The 14,641-nt window shown below is 39.8% G+C and overlaps 2 protein-coding genes across 3 annotated transcripts in view; one reads left to right on the top strand and one right to left on the bottom strand.

Moving 5' to 3' along the window:
* wdr45b (WD repeat domain 45B) overlaps window positions 1–2,637 on the top strand; it is an 11,666-nt gene extending 9,029 nt beyond the window's left edge. For both annotated transcript variants that reach the window (XM_005721926.2, XM_005721927.2), the window contains exon 10: window positions 548–2,637. In XM_005721926.2, the coding sequence (XP_005721983.1) occupies window positions 548–654 (107 nt within the window). In that variant the 3' untranslated portion in view covers window positions 655–2,637. The remainder of the gene's footprint in view (window positions 1–547) is intronic.
* A 2,649-nt stretch (window positions 2,638–5,286) lies between these two features.
* The window catches only part of foxk2a (forkhead box K2a), a 17,697-nt gene continuing 8,342 nt past the window's right edge, over window positions 5,287–14,641 (bottom strand). The window contains exons 5-9 of the mRNA XM_005721925.2: window positions 11,362–11,555; window positions 11,048–11,250; window positions 10,540–10,797; window positions 10,261–10,458; window positions 5,287–6,627 (exon numbers count right to left, since the gene is read on the bottom strand). Of these exons, the coding sequence (XP_005721982.1) occupies window positions 6,413–6,627; window positions 10,261–10,458; window positions 10,540–10,797; window positions 11,048–11,250; window positions 11,362–11,555 (1,068 nt within the window). The 3' untranslated portion in view covers window positions 5,287–6,412. The remainder of the gene's footprint in view (window positions 6,628–10,260; window positions 10,459–10,539; window positions 10,798–11,047; window positions 11,251–11,361; window positions 11,556–14,641) is intronic.

Genomic DNA, 14,641 nt, shown 5'->3' with positions numbered 1-14,641 from the left:
CAGGAGGATGCAGCCCATGAATTTGGACATGTCCAGAGTATAATCGCAGCCTTTGCGGTTAGAAAATTGCACTTGATCATGTCGCGATATTATCGCAAATTCGATATATCGTTCAGCCCTAATTGCCAGGTTTAAAAGTGGCAGGTTTGATTCTTGTGATGGAGGCACTCTCATGACTCATTCAGTGACATCACTACTAGGTACCTGGTAAGGTGCTACCACCTAATGGAAAACCCTAAAAGCCAAGTAGAGTCAAGTAAATAGGCCTTTGTGAATTTGTTACCCATCAGCTATTCACCTTCTCTTCCTGAAAACTAGCTAGTGCCTCTGATTCACTGAGGAGCAGTGTTTGGTCATGTCTGACTTTTGTTGTGATTTGGCGCTATATAAATAAAATTTAATTGAATAGTCTGTCAATCATGAAAAAGCAATATTTTGTAATTTTTATAACTTCCTAATCTGATGTAGTACCATATGGTGAATTCTTTGTGTGCTATTGGTACAAACACTCATTTTTAATTTTTTTCTCCTTCTCCTCAATTTATAGCTATTTGTGCTGATGGCAGCTACTACAAGTTTCTGTTCAACCAAAAAGGAGAGTGTTCCAGAGATGTGTATGCCCAGTTCCTGGAGATGACCGATGAGAAAATATGACCTTTGACCTCTCTTCAGACTTCCTATTAAACAACCTGTTTTGTTTTTCTCTACAGTCTTTTTATTTTCAAGGCAGTTAGAGAAGTTTTTTGTTTCACTTCTCGCTATCTTGACAGACTCTGTAAAAAGAGCATTAAATGAAGGGAGAACAAGGAAAAAGACAAAAGGAATTTTTTGGGGTGGGAGGGGGGCCTCTATGGAAAGGTGGTTGGCTGGAGGTATGAACAGTGATTCAGATTTCATCGACCTGCACTGAGGGACACGGACGATTTCCTCCTAAACAAAACACAAGGGGAATATAAAAGACAAAGTTATTTTTTGAAAGGACAACTTGCCGCTTTTTAAGACGTCTTCCGAGGAATTTACAAAGGATGGATATTTTTAATCACACAGATGATTCTGATAGTTAGAATGAGAATTTAGAGATTTTTGTCAACTAACACCACCTGACCTAACAATAGGGAGTGCCTCTGAAACTGGAGAGAATCTGTATGTGTGCACATATTGTTGTCTCATATATATCAAGTATTTGTGTATACTAGTGTACCATACTAAGCGTTTAAAAGCAGGATCAGAATGAAGATGACTGTTTTTCTTCACTTTGGTCTTAATTATCTGCAGAAACATCTACAGCCCCAAACAGAATGCCACCTTAGTATTACTAAATTTTCTTGTAGACATTGTATATACACAACCTGCCAGACAGAACTTCTACTCACAAACTGTACAGAATAGTAGCAAAAGAAATCACTCGTCCTTGACATTGTGCAATACATAATTTCCTTAATTATTATTTTTTGTTTTGTTTTGCAGATTTTTTTTATATTTGCCTGATCAACACAGCTTAAAGAATTTGGCATATTTGTAAATAGTTATCTACCTTCTTGTTGAGTGAAGAGTGATACATGTCTGTATGGTAAATGTGAAGCTACAGAACACAGCTGGTTAGCTTTAGCTTAGCATAAGGTCTGGATGAAGGTGTCTTAAGTCTGTCAATTAGTGCTGTTCAGTTTGTTTAAACAAAAGGGTAAAAATAACACATTTTGTCACTGTTACTTACACCACTTTGGTTAGTAGTAGTAGTTTTGTTGCCATAGGAACATATTGACATGTCAGCTTTGTTGACGACATGACATTTTTTACTGGCACAAATTTTTCACAAATGGAAAGAAGGAAAATTATTGGTTGTTATTAAAAGAGTTTAAAAGAGTTTCCCGGGCACTAAAGGTAAAAACAAAAGTTCCAGCAAAATTGATACTTTCTCAGTTGGTTTGGCCCACATTTTGCACTTTGACAATAAATACATTTAGTTCTTGTTACAAACTCAAAAAGAGGATGACAGAAGACTAGTTGACTGTAATTTCTCTATATAGAAACTAGCAGAGTTTTTCCTGTTTAAACTTATGCTAATTTAAGGTAACTGGCTTCTAGTCTTAGCATCCCATTTACCCGATAGATAATGAAGCCTTGGCATTCAAGTGACTCAGCATTATCTCCACATTTTGATTATTTATTTATTTATTTAATTTGTTCAGTTTGTGAAAGCAAAGTCCTTTTTCTTTTCTTTTTTTTCAAAGTGGGAGTTCAGTGAAAAGAGTAATACTCTTAAGTCTGTACGGTGAATCAAAAGCTTTGGCTGGTAGCAGTTTAGCTAAGTAAAGCAGAAAGAGTGGAAATAATTAGCACAGCTTTGTTGAAAAGTAAAACAAGTCACTAACCAGCCCTTCTAATAAACACCTTCTAGTTCAGTAATTGAGGTCATGAAACAACTTTAAGTGTTCAAATAGAAAATTTATTTTTGCATGTGTATAATATAAAAAAGAAAAAGCTAACTAGCTGCTAGCCTTAGTTTTCTGTTTACCTCTAGAATATTCAAATCTTTTTGCAAAAAATCCACATTTACCAAAATGCTGAAATGTTAAAAGTGAATGTTGAGTGAATGTTTCTGCCACAACAGGGAGCTTAATAGCCAAACAAGTATATTTCCTTAATAAATAACAAAAGAAGTTTGCTAGCAGCAGCTGAGATCAACTGTAACATTTAAAATTTGCTTTAAGAATGCACTTGTATTCAATATTCAGCCCAGTATGATTAATCAGAAATGTCCTTAAAGATCACCACGTCACTTTTGGTAAAAGTAACTTCACCTCTTCACTCTGAAGCTAATTCAGCTAATGCAAAGTGAAGTGCTGTGTTGTTTGTTGGGCCATAAATTCAAATTCAAATTTTATTTGTCACGTAAACAGTCATACACAGTACGATATGTAGTGAAATGCTTGGACAACTGCTCGTGACCTAAAGAAAACAAAAAAGGAAAAGGCTATGAATAAGATAGGAAATAAATATGAAAAATTAAAAAGGGTAAATTTAACTAGGAAGGAATAAAATATAAATTAAGGTTAAAAATGAAATAACTGTACAACACAAATTAGAATGAAGGGTAAGATCTCACTCGGCCAGCTCGGATCCGGAGTTAAAAGCTTCGAATTGTGAGTACATTGTATACCAATAGAAACAAGAGTGTCACTGTCATACCTAATGTACCCAATGGTGATGATTTTGCCGATTTAGAAACGCTGAAAACTAACTTAAAAAACAAAGACAAAGAAAAAGTGGTCGGAGCAGTCGTGACGGCAGCCGACCTCACTGGCGCCATCTTTCATTCATTCATAAATGGGACATCTCAGTGTGGATCCAACTCGGTTGAACTTGTATAAGCCACGCTGTTAATGGGTGCTTTTTCCCCTCTCTCTCCATTTGTCAGCTGCTTGACAACATTTTGTTGATTCATTGCAAAATTTACATCACGTGTGTCACTTTTTGGGTCGCATTGTACTTTTGTAGGTGTAACGCTGAATATACACGGGACTTGGCGGGTACTGACTACAGGAGGGATGCTGCACAAACTGAAAAGCCAACCTGCTTCTTACACACGCAGAATGATTGTAAAACCTGCATTTAAATTTGTGAATAAAATTTTTAAAATTTTTCAGTTATAATAATGTGCTGTTTCATGCCTACTGTGACGTGGAAACCACATGTAACACACTGAATCTGTGTAACTGTTGACTGTCTTACTGCTGTTTTTAATCACATCAGCACTGGCCCTGCAGCTAACTAATATTTTAAGGATACATTTGGTAACAAGATCAGCATTTTGGGCACAAAATTTACTAAAGTGTGCGAATTGGAAAGTCATAGAAGTATGGATACATTTTAAAAATTGTGTAACTTGAAGCTTTGAATAATGGCCAGAGCAGAGGTTGCACTACAAAGGCAACTTTGTGTCAAACTAATCCCTATAGTATGATAAAGTTAAGTATTTAAATTGCCTGGCAACATGACCTGGAGCTACACCACTGAATCTGCCATTTTTTATTTCACTTCTGGAGCCATAACTTCTTACAGTTATGTCCTGCTAAAGCTACTGCAGCCATGTTTCTCATAAACAAATGGAAGCTTTAACTACACATGAAGTAATTGTTTACAGTTGGCATCAAGTGTGTGTTGCTGCATGCTGATTGGCACGGTTACCCCTAAAAACAGGGAAGTCTTCAGTGTTTCATTTCAACTAAGATGTTTTATTGATAATGCATTTGTCAAAACAAAAACAATAGTTCCAAATAAATATTTTTGCCGTTCAGTTGAGTTCACTGCTTTTCACTGAGAGCTATCATAGTAGCAACCGCTGCTATGGTCCTGGCTCAACTGCAGTGAATACCCCCAATTTCTTAGCCATATATGGTCACTTTTGGCTCCAGAAAATATAGATCTGGCTAAAATATTAAACTGTAGTCTTCAAAGTAAATACCAATGCATTACATCAGAACGGGCATGTCCATCCTTCATATTCAGTCAAAAATGCATGAACTGCACTTGCTGTGTAAAACTCTAAGCACTACCAAAACAAGCCCTCCTACGCTTGATTAATACACCAGAAACAACTGTACCTGTGACTTTGTTAAACTTCCTTTTAATCACATTTCAATGCATCCAATTCATAATTAAGAGAATGTCCTAAATTTGAATGCTACGGTTGACTGATTGGAATTTTCTTAAAATATCTTTACAGTTCAACCAACTGTAAATGTAAGGGTTTCTACAGGTGATCCAGTATACCTGTACACCTTTTTATAAACATAAATGTCACATTCAGGCTGGAATTGTGTGAGCCAGTGTGTTTGTTCCTTTAGGAAAACTGTAAAAGGACATTTCCACTGCCTTCCTTGGACAATTTAATGTGAGGAATGCTTTCTGAAGCCTTTAACAAAACTTAACATGCCTCACCTCCACCCCAGATGTCCCCATCGTTCCATCAAAAATTTAAAAATTATGAGACGGTGAGTTTGCATCATTTGCCCATCAGAAAAGGCATTTACTCAAAGAAATACAAACTAGGAGATTGTGTTTTAAATAAATTTATAAAAAAAAAAAAAAAAAAAAGCATTTTTCCACTGAAGCAGAACAAACACCTATCACTTGCTTTTCTTTGTGTAACATAGAATACAATCTGAATAGACTTTTTTTAGTAGCCTGAAAGGAGTAAAAGAATCCAGCCAACTTCAACACAAAGGTAACAAAAAACAGCCAATGACAGGAAAACAAAACAAAGGAAAACTAGAAATATACAAATTAAAAAATGCAATTTAAAAAAAAAAAAGAAAAAAGAAGAAAGAACTAGAGGTTAAGTGCAGCACTGGTCAGAATCAGTGTAGATCCAGTCAAAATTTTCTTCAGTTCCATAGTCGGATAATCTGCTCAGGTACATTGTTTCTAGAACCATAACATGCAAGCTCAATGAAGCATACGGTCAAATACACATGGGAATATATTTTTAACTCTTAGGCTATTTGTAAAATATGAAAATTCTGTAGATGTACAGTGATAAAAGGAATTTAATTTGCATGAATGAGCAGAAAACGGGCATTAACTCCATAGTGTTTTCAATAAAAGGAAAAAAAAAATTGGAGACTACATTCATTTCACCGAACAGAGTCCACATACAAAAACAGCAATATTAAAAAAAATAAATTATTAAAAAAAACAAACAAACAAAAAGAAAAATAATGTTGTAATGACGCCACTTATAGCTTTAGTTATCTTATTACTAGATAGTATCTGTGCCTCGGGAAATGGAGAAAGACTCAAAATATCCAAAGATACACTTGTACAACAGAATACTGCATATCTACTCACAACTGGGTTAGCTAGGTCGACATGGAGGCTAGCTGCCGAAGATGGGAATGTCCACACGTACACACACACACACTTCCCCTTGTGGAATACACTACTGGTGAGATCACTTGTTTGCTGTTTCTATCTGACACACAGTTAAGCGCTTGTCTGTAATGCTACCAGGATAAGACTCCTTGTCTTCTTTGGGTGAGTTTTGGGACTCATTGTTGCTAAAATACAAAAAAAAAAAGGAAAAAAAAGCCTCTTTTTTTCCTTTAATGTGGATTTTCAAATCTTTTTTCCTTTCTGTGCTTCCTCTCGCCATCTGGGTCTCAAACATTGGGCATTTACAGTCGTCAGTAACTCTCTCAATTCCATTTTTAGGTTTGGTCTTTTAGTTTTTGCATCACGTTTCGTGGTCGGAAATACATGGAGGAGAGGTCGAGAAGAGTTTGCACATTCTGTAGTCCTTCGCTTTTTGGCACCTTGGAGTAAGATAATGACACCAGGTCAGATGTGTGGCTCAATGCGTACAGGAGAGCAGGGGTCAGGATGCAGATGGGAGCCGTTGGGAGCGGGCGGGCTACTTGTCGCCGACCTGCTCACTGACCCCTCCTTCTCCCGCTCTGTCCGTGGTGCCGTTGTTGCGGTTGGCAGCCGCTGCTTCGTTCTCCTCTTCCTCCATTTTCACCCTCTTTGTCTCAGGCTGGTCTTGCAGTTCTCCGTTCTGCCTTTTAGTGGGGAGGGAAGCTGAGGCTGAAGCGTGAGTTGCCAGGAGATGCAGAGGGTTTGCAACAGCTGGTGGGAAAGAAGAGAAGATGAATAAGGTTCAATATGGAGTGTTATAGTCCTGTATTTCAAATTAGTTTAGGAACTTCCAAAACAAACTGAAGCCATCAAGAATGTGAAGAAACAACTGCTGGACTTAACATCCAAAACATCTATGCTGAGGAGATATCAGCTCTGGTTAATACAGGCCTGCACTGTACTTTACTACAATAAAAATGCAATACCAATTCCTACCCCAAGGTGGTACAAATAATACATGTAGCATTCACACTGGCTAGAACCCAACATGAGAAGAGGAAGACATGATCGAGGCAGAAGCAGCACTGATACTGATGTGGAAGGTATCACCAAACAATGGCAGAAGCTCCTGAAAGGCGACTCTTATCACCACTTCTAGAAGGAGTCAAGCTCAGAGAGTTACACAGAGAGAAAATGATCCAAACTAGGACCAAGACAAAGAATGAATTTCCAATGTTCCTTGTACTCTGGTAAGATCAGAGCTATTAATAATAATGATAATAACAATAATACTTCCCAAGTAGTAACAGCTCATCAACGCCCCAGAGTTATGCAAACTGTCAGAATCCTTGTAGCACAGTAGCAGCACTCTTTCACTTTAGTTTAGTAATAACCCCTGACAGGAGCCTCAAACTCGCAGGACCTCAACACCTTCTTTGAGCTTCAAACCTTCTTTGCTCGGTTTGAAGCCACCCCTCCCCCACAGCCCTTGTCAAGTATGCCAATGACCACACTATGGTTCAGCTCATCTCTGATGGAGATGATGGAGAACTTGTCCCACTGGTGCTCAGAAAACAACCTGAAACTGAACGTCCTTAAAACAAAAGAACTCATAATGGACTTCAGGAGGCACAGACAGGTCCACTCCCCTCTCACTATAAATAGAGAACAGGTGGAATCTGTCTCCACCTTCAGGTTTCTTTATCATCACCCTGTTAAAGAAGGCCCACCAGCAGCTGCACTTCATCTGTGTCCCGAGGAACGACAACCTGGACCAGAAGCTGCTGCTGGCCTTCTACCGCTCCTCAGTAGAGCTCTCCATTGAGAACAGGAAGGCTGTGCAGCGGGTAAAAAAAAAAAAAAAAAAAATCACTGGCTGTCCTCTGCCACCACTGGAGGCCATCACCTCCTGTCTTAAGAGAAGCATTACTACCACCACCTGTTTGACCTGTTGCCCTCTGGTCAGGGACTCAGGTCAGTGAGGTCCCCCACCTCCAGACTCACAAACAGCCTCTTCTCCTGGGCCAATCAGACTGTTAACAAACACTAAAGTACTTTACAAACCTGAACATTACAGCTAACAGCTGGATTTCCCCATTTCAGCGCAGCTAGCCAGACAGCCAACAGCCACTTACTGCTAGAGACACAGACAGTGGGCAGTATGTTCTCGGCTTTAACATAAAACTCATTGTTGCAGCCTAGGGCAGCACAAAAGTCCCCTTCAAACTGATTTTTAGTTTTAGTGTCGTTATTTTACTCCCAGTTATTGATTCTGTCACTGGTTAGCTAACATAAACTAATGTAAGCCTATTAGCTGCAACTAACCAAACAATCACATGACGTCATGCTGACAGAACATGGCGCTAAACATGTTTATAAAAAAATGGAGCCTGATTTCTTAAACCCAGCTTCACAGAGTTACATCTATGTCAGAGAGCAGAGCTCCATGATGATAATTAGCCTGTATGTGTGTATTGTTTCATGTCCTGTTTCACAGTAAATGCGCTCTTTATTTATTAGAACCACTTCCACTAATTCCATAATGCTCCATTTATATTAATTAGATTTCCATTAATTACATTTTTTGGATGGTAGCTCTTGTTCGTTGTAGTCTCTTTATTAATAGGTTCTAAACTATATTTCACCTCGCGATCTGTAATGCAGTTATCGAAATCATTTGTAAAATGAACAAATAATCTTAAATACTCACTAAAACTTACAATTGGTAAAATTAGTTGAAAAATGTAAAAAGTTAACTTTTTCACTGTTATATGCAGGATGGTCTCAAAATCTTCCCGTGATATCGTCGAAAAGTATTGTTACAGCTTCATAATAACTAGTGAGAGGTGACAGGCAGGGTACAAGGAAGCATGTTGACAAATCTATCATGATGCCATCCCTGCAAAAACCCAGTAGCTAATTAAGAGTTACCAATTAACCCAACATGCGTGTCTTTGAGGTGCACTAGAGCACACAGACAATCACAAAAGCCAGGCATGTACAACAGCAACGGAAATGACCCTGCTGGGTAACGTTGGTTGTAAAACATGTCAAACTGAGGTGGACTCACATTAGTCACAAGGTAAGAGAGACTGTAGATCATCGAAGCTAGGTTATATGGCAATGTTTGGAGATCCTCAACATAGCATCTCCATCTTCTGGCTACATAAGGTTTACATCACTACGATTGCAATATATACAGCAAGGTGCTCAAACATGCCTTCAGATCATTTACTTCAAATGGAACGAGTGTGAATCTGTGTTGTTTTTGAGTCAGCATGTTCATATAATAATTTGTGCTCCAATTCTACTTACAAGCACCATAATTAGCAGAGATCTTTGTATACCATTGGTATCAATATAGACCTAAACTCAATCTGATCATTTACTTTACAGGGAGGATTGCTGCAATCGTTTCTACTATGCATGTTTCTCCAGTACAGGCTGAGATGATTGAAATCTCAGTGGCATACTACAGAAGTAGTTGTTAGGTAGGTGTTAATGATGGTGATTAACTTTCTGTTAAGCTGGGCTTTTTGCTTTGGGCTCTATGCACCCTCATAAAAAGAGGCATTACTGTCATGTGATTATTCTTCTCCGAACAAATGATCCAGGTGAGTGAGTCTTATTCCAATCAGACAGTATCAGATCAGCATAATAAAATGATGATAAACATCATCAACAACCTATAAATTACCTGGAAAGAAATAGTGGATTTAGTGCACAGAGCTATAAAATAACCTTTTTAAAATAACTGAAGGTGAATGTTATGAAGGTTATTCTCCTAAAGCCTAATAAAGGAGATGTGGAAACTGCTTTTGTTTGGTGGCAGATCAAAGAGAAATCAATTGAATTGATTGAACAGCTATCCTTGGTAACAAATTGCCTCCAAATACAACTAAGCAATTTTCTAATCTGTATCCTACTACCTGCAATTCCAGCAATTTAAAATGAGACTTACTGGTAGATTACCATCAAGTATAAACAACATATACACCTTTTCATCATCACAAACTGATTACATGAATTCCAGTGAATGCACAGTTGTGCTTGAGGTACAGCTTAACAACTTGCACATATAAAATGTGTTTGTCCAACACAGACACATGCTGACCATAAAAGAATTTGTTTAAACCAAAGCTCTGAACATAGCCTGCTCTCAACCAGGTTATTTGTTAAGAATAAGTTACCAGTCAGTCTCAGATATGAAGCATCAGGAGACATGACAAGGAATGGTGGAAGAAGCACTCAGATACTTAGGACTAATGGTAGAGGCAGGCCTTTATTCCTATTTTCACCTGGTTTCTAGTTCAAACCTTCACTTCCACCAACCATGCTGTAGGTTTTTTAAAACTGGCCTTTATTAATGAAGTGCTGGTTTGACTGTGTGTGTGTCCGACTCACCTGCGCTAGCGGCAGTACTAATGGGGACCAGATGGGTCCCATTCTGTGTGATGGCCTTTATTGGGAGTTGGTGCTGACCGAGCGGAGCTTGTTGCACGATGGTAACTGTAGTCAGAGGAGCAGCTTGAGAGCTCTGGATGATACGACTGACTCCACCTATGGAGGAGGCTGTAATGGATGGGACCGGCTCCACTTTTACTGCACACAAAAATATCAAAAATTACACATGCTCATAGAATCAAAAACAAACCAAAACAACAACAACAAAAAGAGCACCACCTTTGATCTCCTTGTGCTCTCTGCTTCCATTCTCCTGAGGTTCGCTGCTCACTGCAGAAGCAGGCTGTCCACCAACAGTTGCCATGGTGACAGCTGGGATCTGGTGAACAACATGCACAGTCTGCATGACAGGGGCAGAGCTAACTGTAGTCGTAACAATGGCTGGTGTGGCCATGGCATAGGTCACAGGCTTCATGGTCGTTTGAGGCATCTGGCGCTGCACAGCGATCAATACTGGCTGATTGCTGAGAGGGGAGCCTGTCAAACGGTGTGATAAAGGTTAAAGCAGATGTCATTCACTCAGATAAAGATGTGCAGGAGCACACAAACACTGTACACTGTCACAGAAGAGGGTTTAATATGGGGTGGTGGTGGTACTGCTGTCTTTTTTGTCACAAAAAACTGAAAAATGTGAATGCATCTGTTAAGGCCCACATGTGATCACTCTGCACACACTAGATGTTATATGGTTCATAAAAAGGGCAAAAACCTAAACCCAATGTTTTACCTGGGGAGTTCTGTGCAAAGCGGGCCTCTTGGATGACAGCGAGTTTGGGCTGGATTGTTGTGGCTTGGGTTGGGGCTGGTGGTGGAGTTGGCTCTGGCTCCATGGGGACTGGGGAGCCCTCTCTGGACAGGCTGTCTGGGGTCTGGACCCCACTAGAGTGGGCTGACAGTGCCCCAGTGTGGCTTGGAGAAGCTGGAGCACTCCTGGAAAAGTAAAAGTAAAGTACAGTTTTCATCCCAGCCATAAAAAACACACTATATAACTGTACAGGAAACTTTTTACAGTCATGTATGCGTAGCATCAAGATGCTTTACCTGGAGGACAATGGCCCTACAGGGGTCCTGAAGCAGGGCACACCCCTGGGCCTGCGCTTCCTGAAGGCTTGTTCTATCAGCTTGCCTTCAGAGGCGGGGTCGATCCTCCAGAATGAGCCTTTACCTGGCTCTTCCTGAGACCGAGCCACTTTGATGAAATACCGGTTCAGAGACAGGTTGTGGCGAATCGAATTCTACAGAATCAAAATTAAATAAAATTAAGAACTTTAATTAAACTGAAGATTTTGTTGGGGTATCCATGTTTGATAATGCATAACACGCCCATGTTGTTGTACAGGATGGTTTGGTGTAAACTGCAATTAGATTTTCCATTTTATTGCGACAGTAACACAGTTTTTAGTCACTTTGAGGCACATTTGTCAAACCTCACCCATGTGTGTAAATATCAGCATTTTACTGTTAAATCCTGCATCCTGTCAATGAAAAAAAAGTCACTCAGTCAAAGTTCAGAGCATAAATTAGATCCATGTATTAAATCAACTGGGGCATCTTCATACAATAGAAATCAGAGGTGTACTTTCAGCTTTAGACAACACAATCCAATTGTTCAGTCTGACGTCACTAGCCGTGTCTGGGTCTAAACTCCGCTGCAGGTCCATATATCAAACGATCACTGTGGCATTACTGAGAGTTGAAAAACTGTCTAAAGTCTTTCATCTTTAATAAAATGATCAGCGTTCTGCTCTACCAGGTGTAACAATTGAGTTTAACATCCAGGCATCCATGAAAACGGAATTTATGACATTTAACGGAGTTAGAAGTTAGCAGGGAGTTAGCTCGCTAGCTTCTATCTAAATACAATATAGCATGTCCTGACTGCGGGGTTTTGGAAACAAATTAAAACGTACAGCTCTGCTATCACTTCCAGCATAAATGAAGACAGAAAACTAAACAGCAGTGACATTTGTAGGGTTACTGAAGTTGGGCTAGCTGGTATATAATGATGTGCTACGTGACCGCTAGCGACACAGCTATGTTAGCTTAATATAAACAAGCTAACTTTTTTTTTCCAACGTGAGTGTTCTCAGTGGTCAGGAACAAATGTAATCGCATGGCAGGATGCTGTAAAAGGACCAAACTTCAGCCTGGAGAACAACTGAGATAATCCATCCACAATACGAGGTTAGTCATTCATATACTGCTGCATGGGCTGGGCTGTAGTTACATCCTAAGGTTTTAAAAACTGAGCTTAAATAAATGATTAGTGGTAATAAAAGCCGAGGGAGGTCAACAGTGATCACTGACTGTTTTAGGAGCTTTTTGAGATCAAATAGAAGAAAATACATAACATTAAACATGTTAACAACACAAAAGCCATATTAAACGCAGACTACTTTAGACCCGGAAGTAGGATTCGTCGCGTCATCACTGAACAACCGGATACAAAAAAACCCCCCAAACCTGCCTCTCGTGTTCATTAACACTGAGGACATAGCCATACTCTGTATGAGCGTTTCATTGTTCCTCCTAGTTCATTGTCTTGTAACGTCTGAGCAGAAAAGCTGCAGCATCTGGCTCTCAATGCTAATTAAAACACACTAGTATGCTGCAGACAACAGGTAACAGCTGAAGACACGTCAACATAAGAAGCGTTTGTAACTGTTTGTATAAGAGTACTGTGTCGTATTGAACTGAACACATTGAAACTACATTTAAATTAGGTGAATGACACCCGTTGCCTCCCTTTTAAATGCACCCCTGCATGTTGCTGGTCTCACCAGTGCAGGAGACTGAGGACAGCTGTTGTTAGCTTGCAACATAGATTGCTTGTTTAGTTTAACAGAAATCTGATGTGAACTATTTTCACATCGCCTTGATCTTCACTTGGTCTTAAGGGCTGTAGCTCAGGTGGCAGAGCAGGTCAGCCACTAATCAGAAGGTCGGCGGTTCGATCCCAGGCTGCCTCCTGGCTGCATGCCAAATATCCTTGGGCAAGATACTAACCCCATGTTTGCCTACTGGTGGTGGTCAGAGGGCCCGGTGGCGCCTGTGTCCAGCAGCCTCGCCTCTGTCAGTGCGCCCCAGGGCAGCTGTGGCTACAATGTAGCTTGCCATCGCCAGTGTGTGAATGTGTGTGTGACTGGGTGAATGACTGAATGTAGTGTGAAGCGCTACAAAACATTAAGGATTGTACATTAACATAAAACTGTTGTCGAAATTCACCAAAGAGAAACACACACACACACACACACACACAAAGAGAGAGATAGTATGCATTGTATGCAAACGGCTACCAAACAGCCATCATAATTCGTCATACAATGAGAACAGGACAAATCAACAATTGACAAGGACTAATTAATATTAAAATCTGTAACATAATGTTTGGAGTTTAGTCTGTTACTATTTTTACCATTTCTTTTTGGAGCAACTGTAACCCACATAATTTCCTCAGGGATTAATAAAGTATTCTGATTCTGACTGATTGTTTCAGGATAACCTGCCATTATCCAATCACACATCTGCTTATCTGTATCTTTTGCTCGTTTCTCCTCCTCTTCTCTTTTTTCTAAACTGAGCACCTGATGGCTTTGAACTTTTCTTGTCCATCTTCCATTGGTTTTAGTTTTGCACTCCAGTATGAACACCCATCCCTCAACCCGAGGATCACCACAGCATAACCTAACAGACCTACACCTTAGTTCACAGATTCACTTTGTCTAAGGTGTATTTCACACAACCCAGGATTCAAATCATGAATACATAATTTACAACATTCTGAATGAAATGTGCTCTGTTTGGAAGCAGCCGCCCTTCCCCTTTCGACAGGTTGTGTGTGAGACTTTAAATCATCAAACTGTAAATTATAAATTTTAAATTGTTATTGATCCCTTTACCTCGAGTACTAAAGCGTATATTTATTTTCTTACTGTTCTTATATTTATTGTTTGTTTACTTGCACTGCTGTAACTGGAGCCTCGTCGTCTCGTCTCTCTACATACTGGACTGTGTGTAGCGGAGGTGACAATAAAGTTTACTTTGACTTCAGCAGCTCGCAGGCGCACCGAGGGCTCTCGCGCTCACTTTTCCAGAATAGAATTTCGAAAAAACATCGGTGCAAATTATAAGTCTGTATCATAATGTCTGGTGTTTTCGTGTTTGTTGTTTTGTTTTTCCATCCATTTGCTTCCGCTTCTCCTTTTCAGGGGCGCTGGAGCCTATCCCAGCTGTCATGGGGTGAGAGGCGCGGTACACCCTGGACAGGTCGCCAGTCTGTCGCAGGGCCAACACACAGAGACAGACAACCATTCGCACTCAC

The sequence above is a fragment of the Pundamilia nyererei genome, unplaced genomic scaffold (assembly GCF_000239375.1).
Source record: "Pundamilia nyererei isolate P.nyererei 1_Seehausen unplaced genomic scaffold, PunNye1.0 scaffold00005, whole genome shotgun sequence".
In the NCBI taxonomy this organism is placed as follows: Eukaryota; Metazoa; Chordata; class Actinopteri; order Cichliformes; family Cichlidae; genus Pundamilia; species Pundamilia nyererei.
Note: the sequence above shows the minus strand (reverse complement) of the source record. Positions and strands in the feature narration are given on the sequence as shown.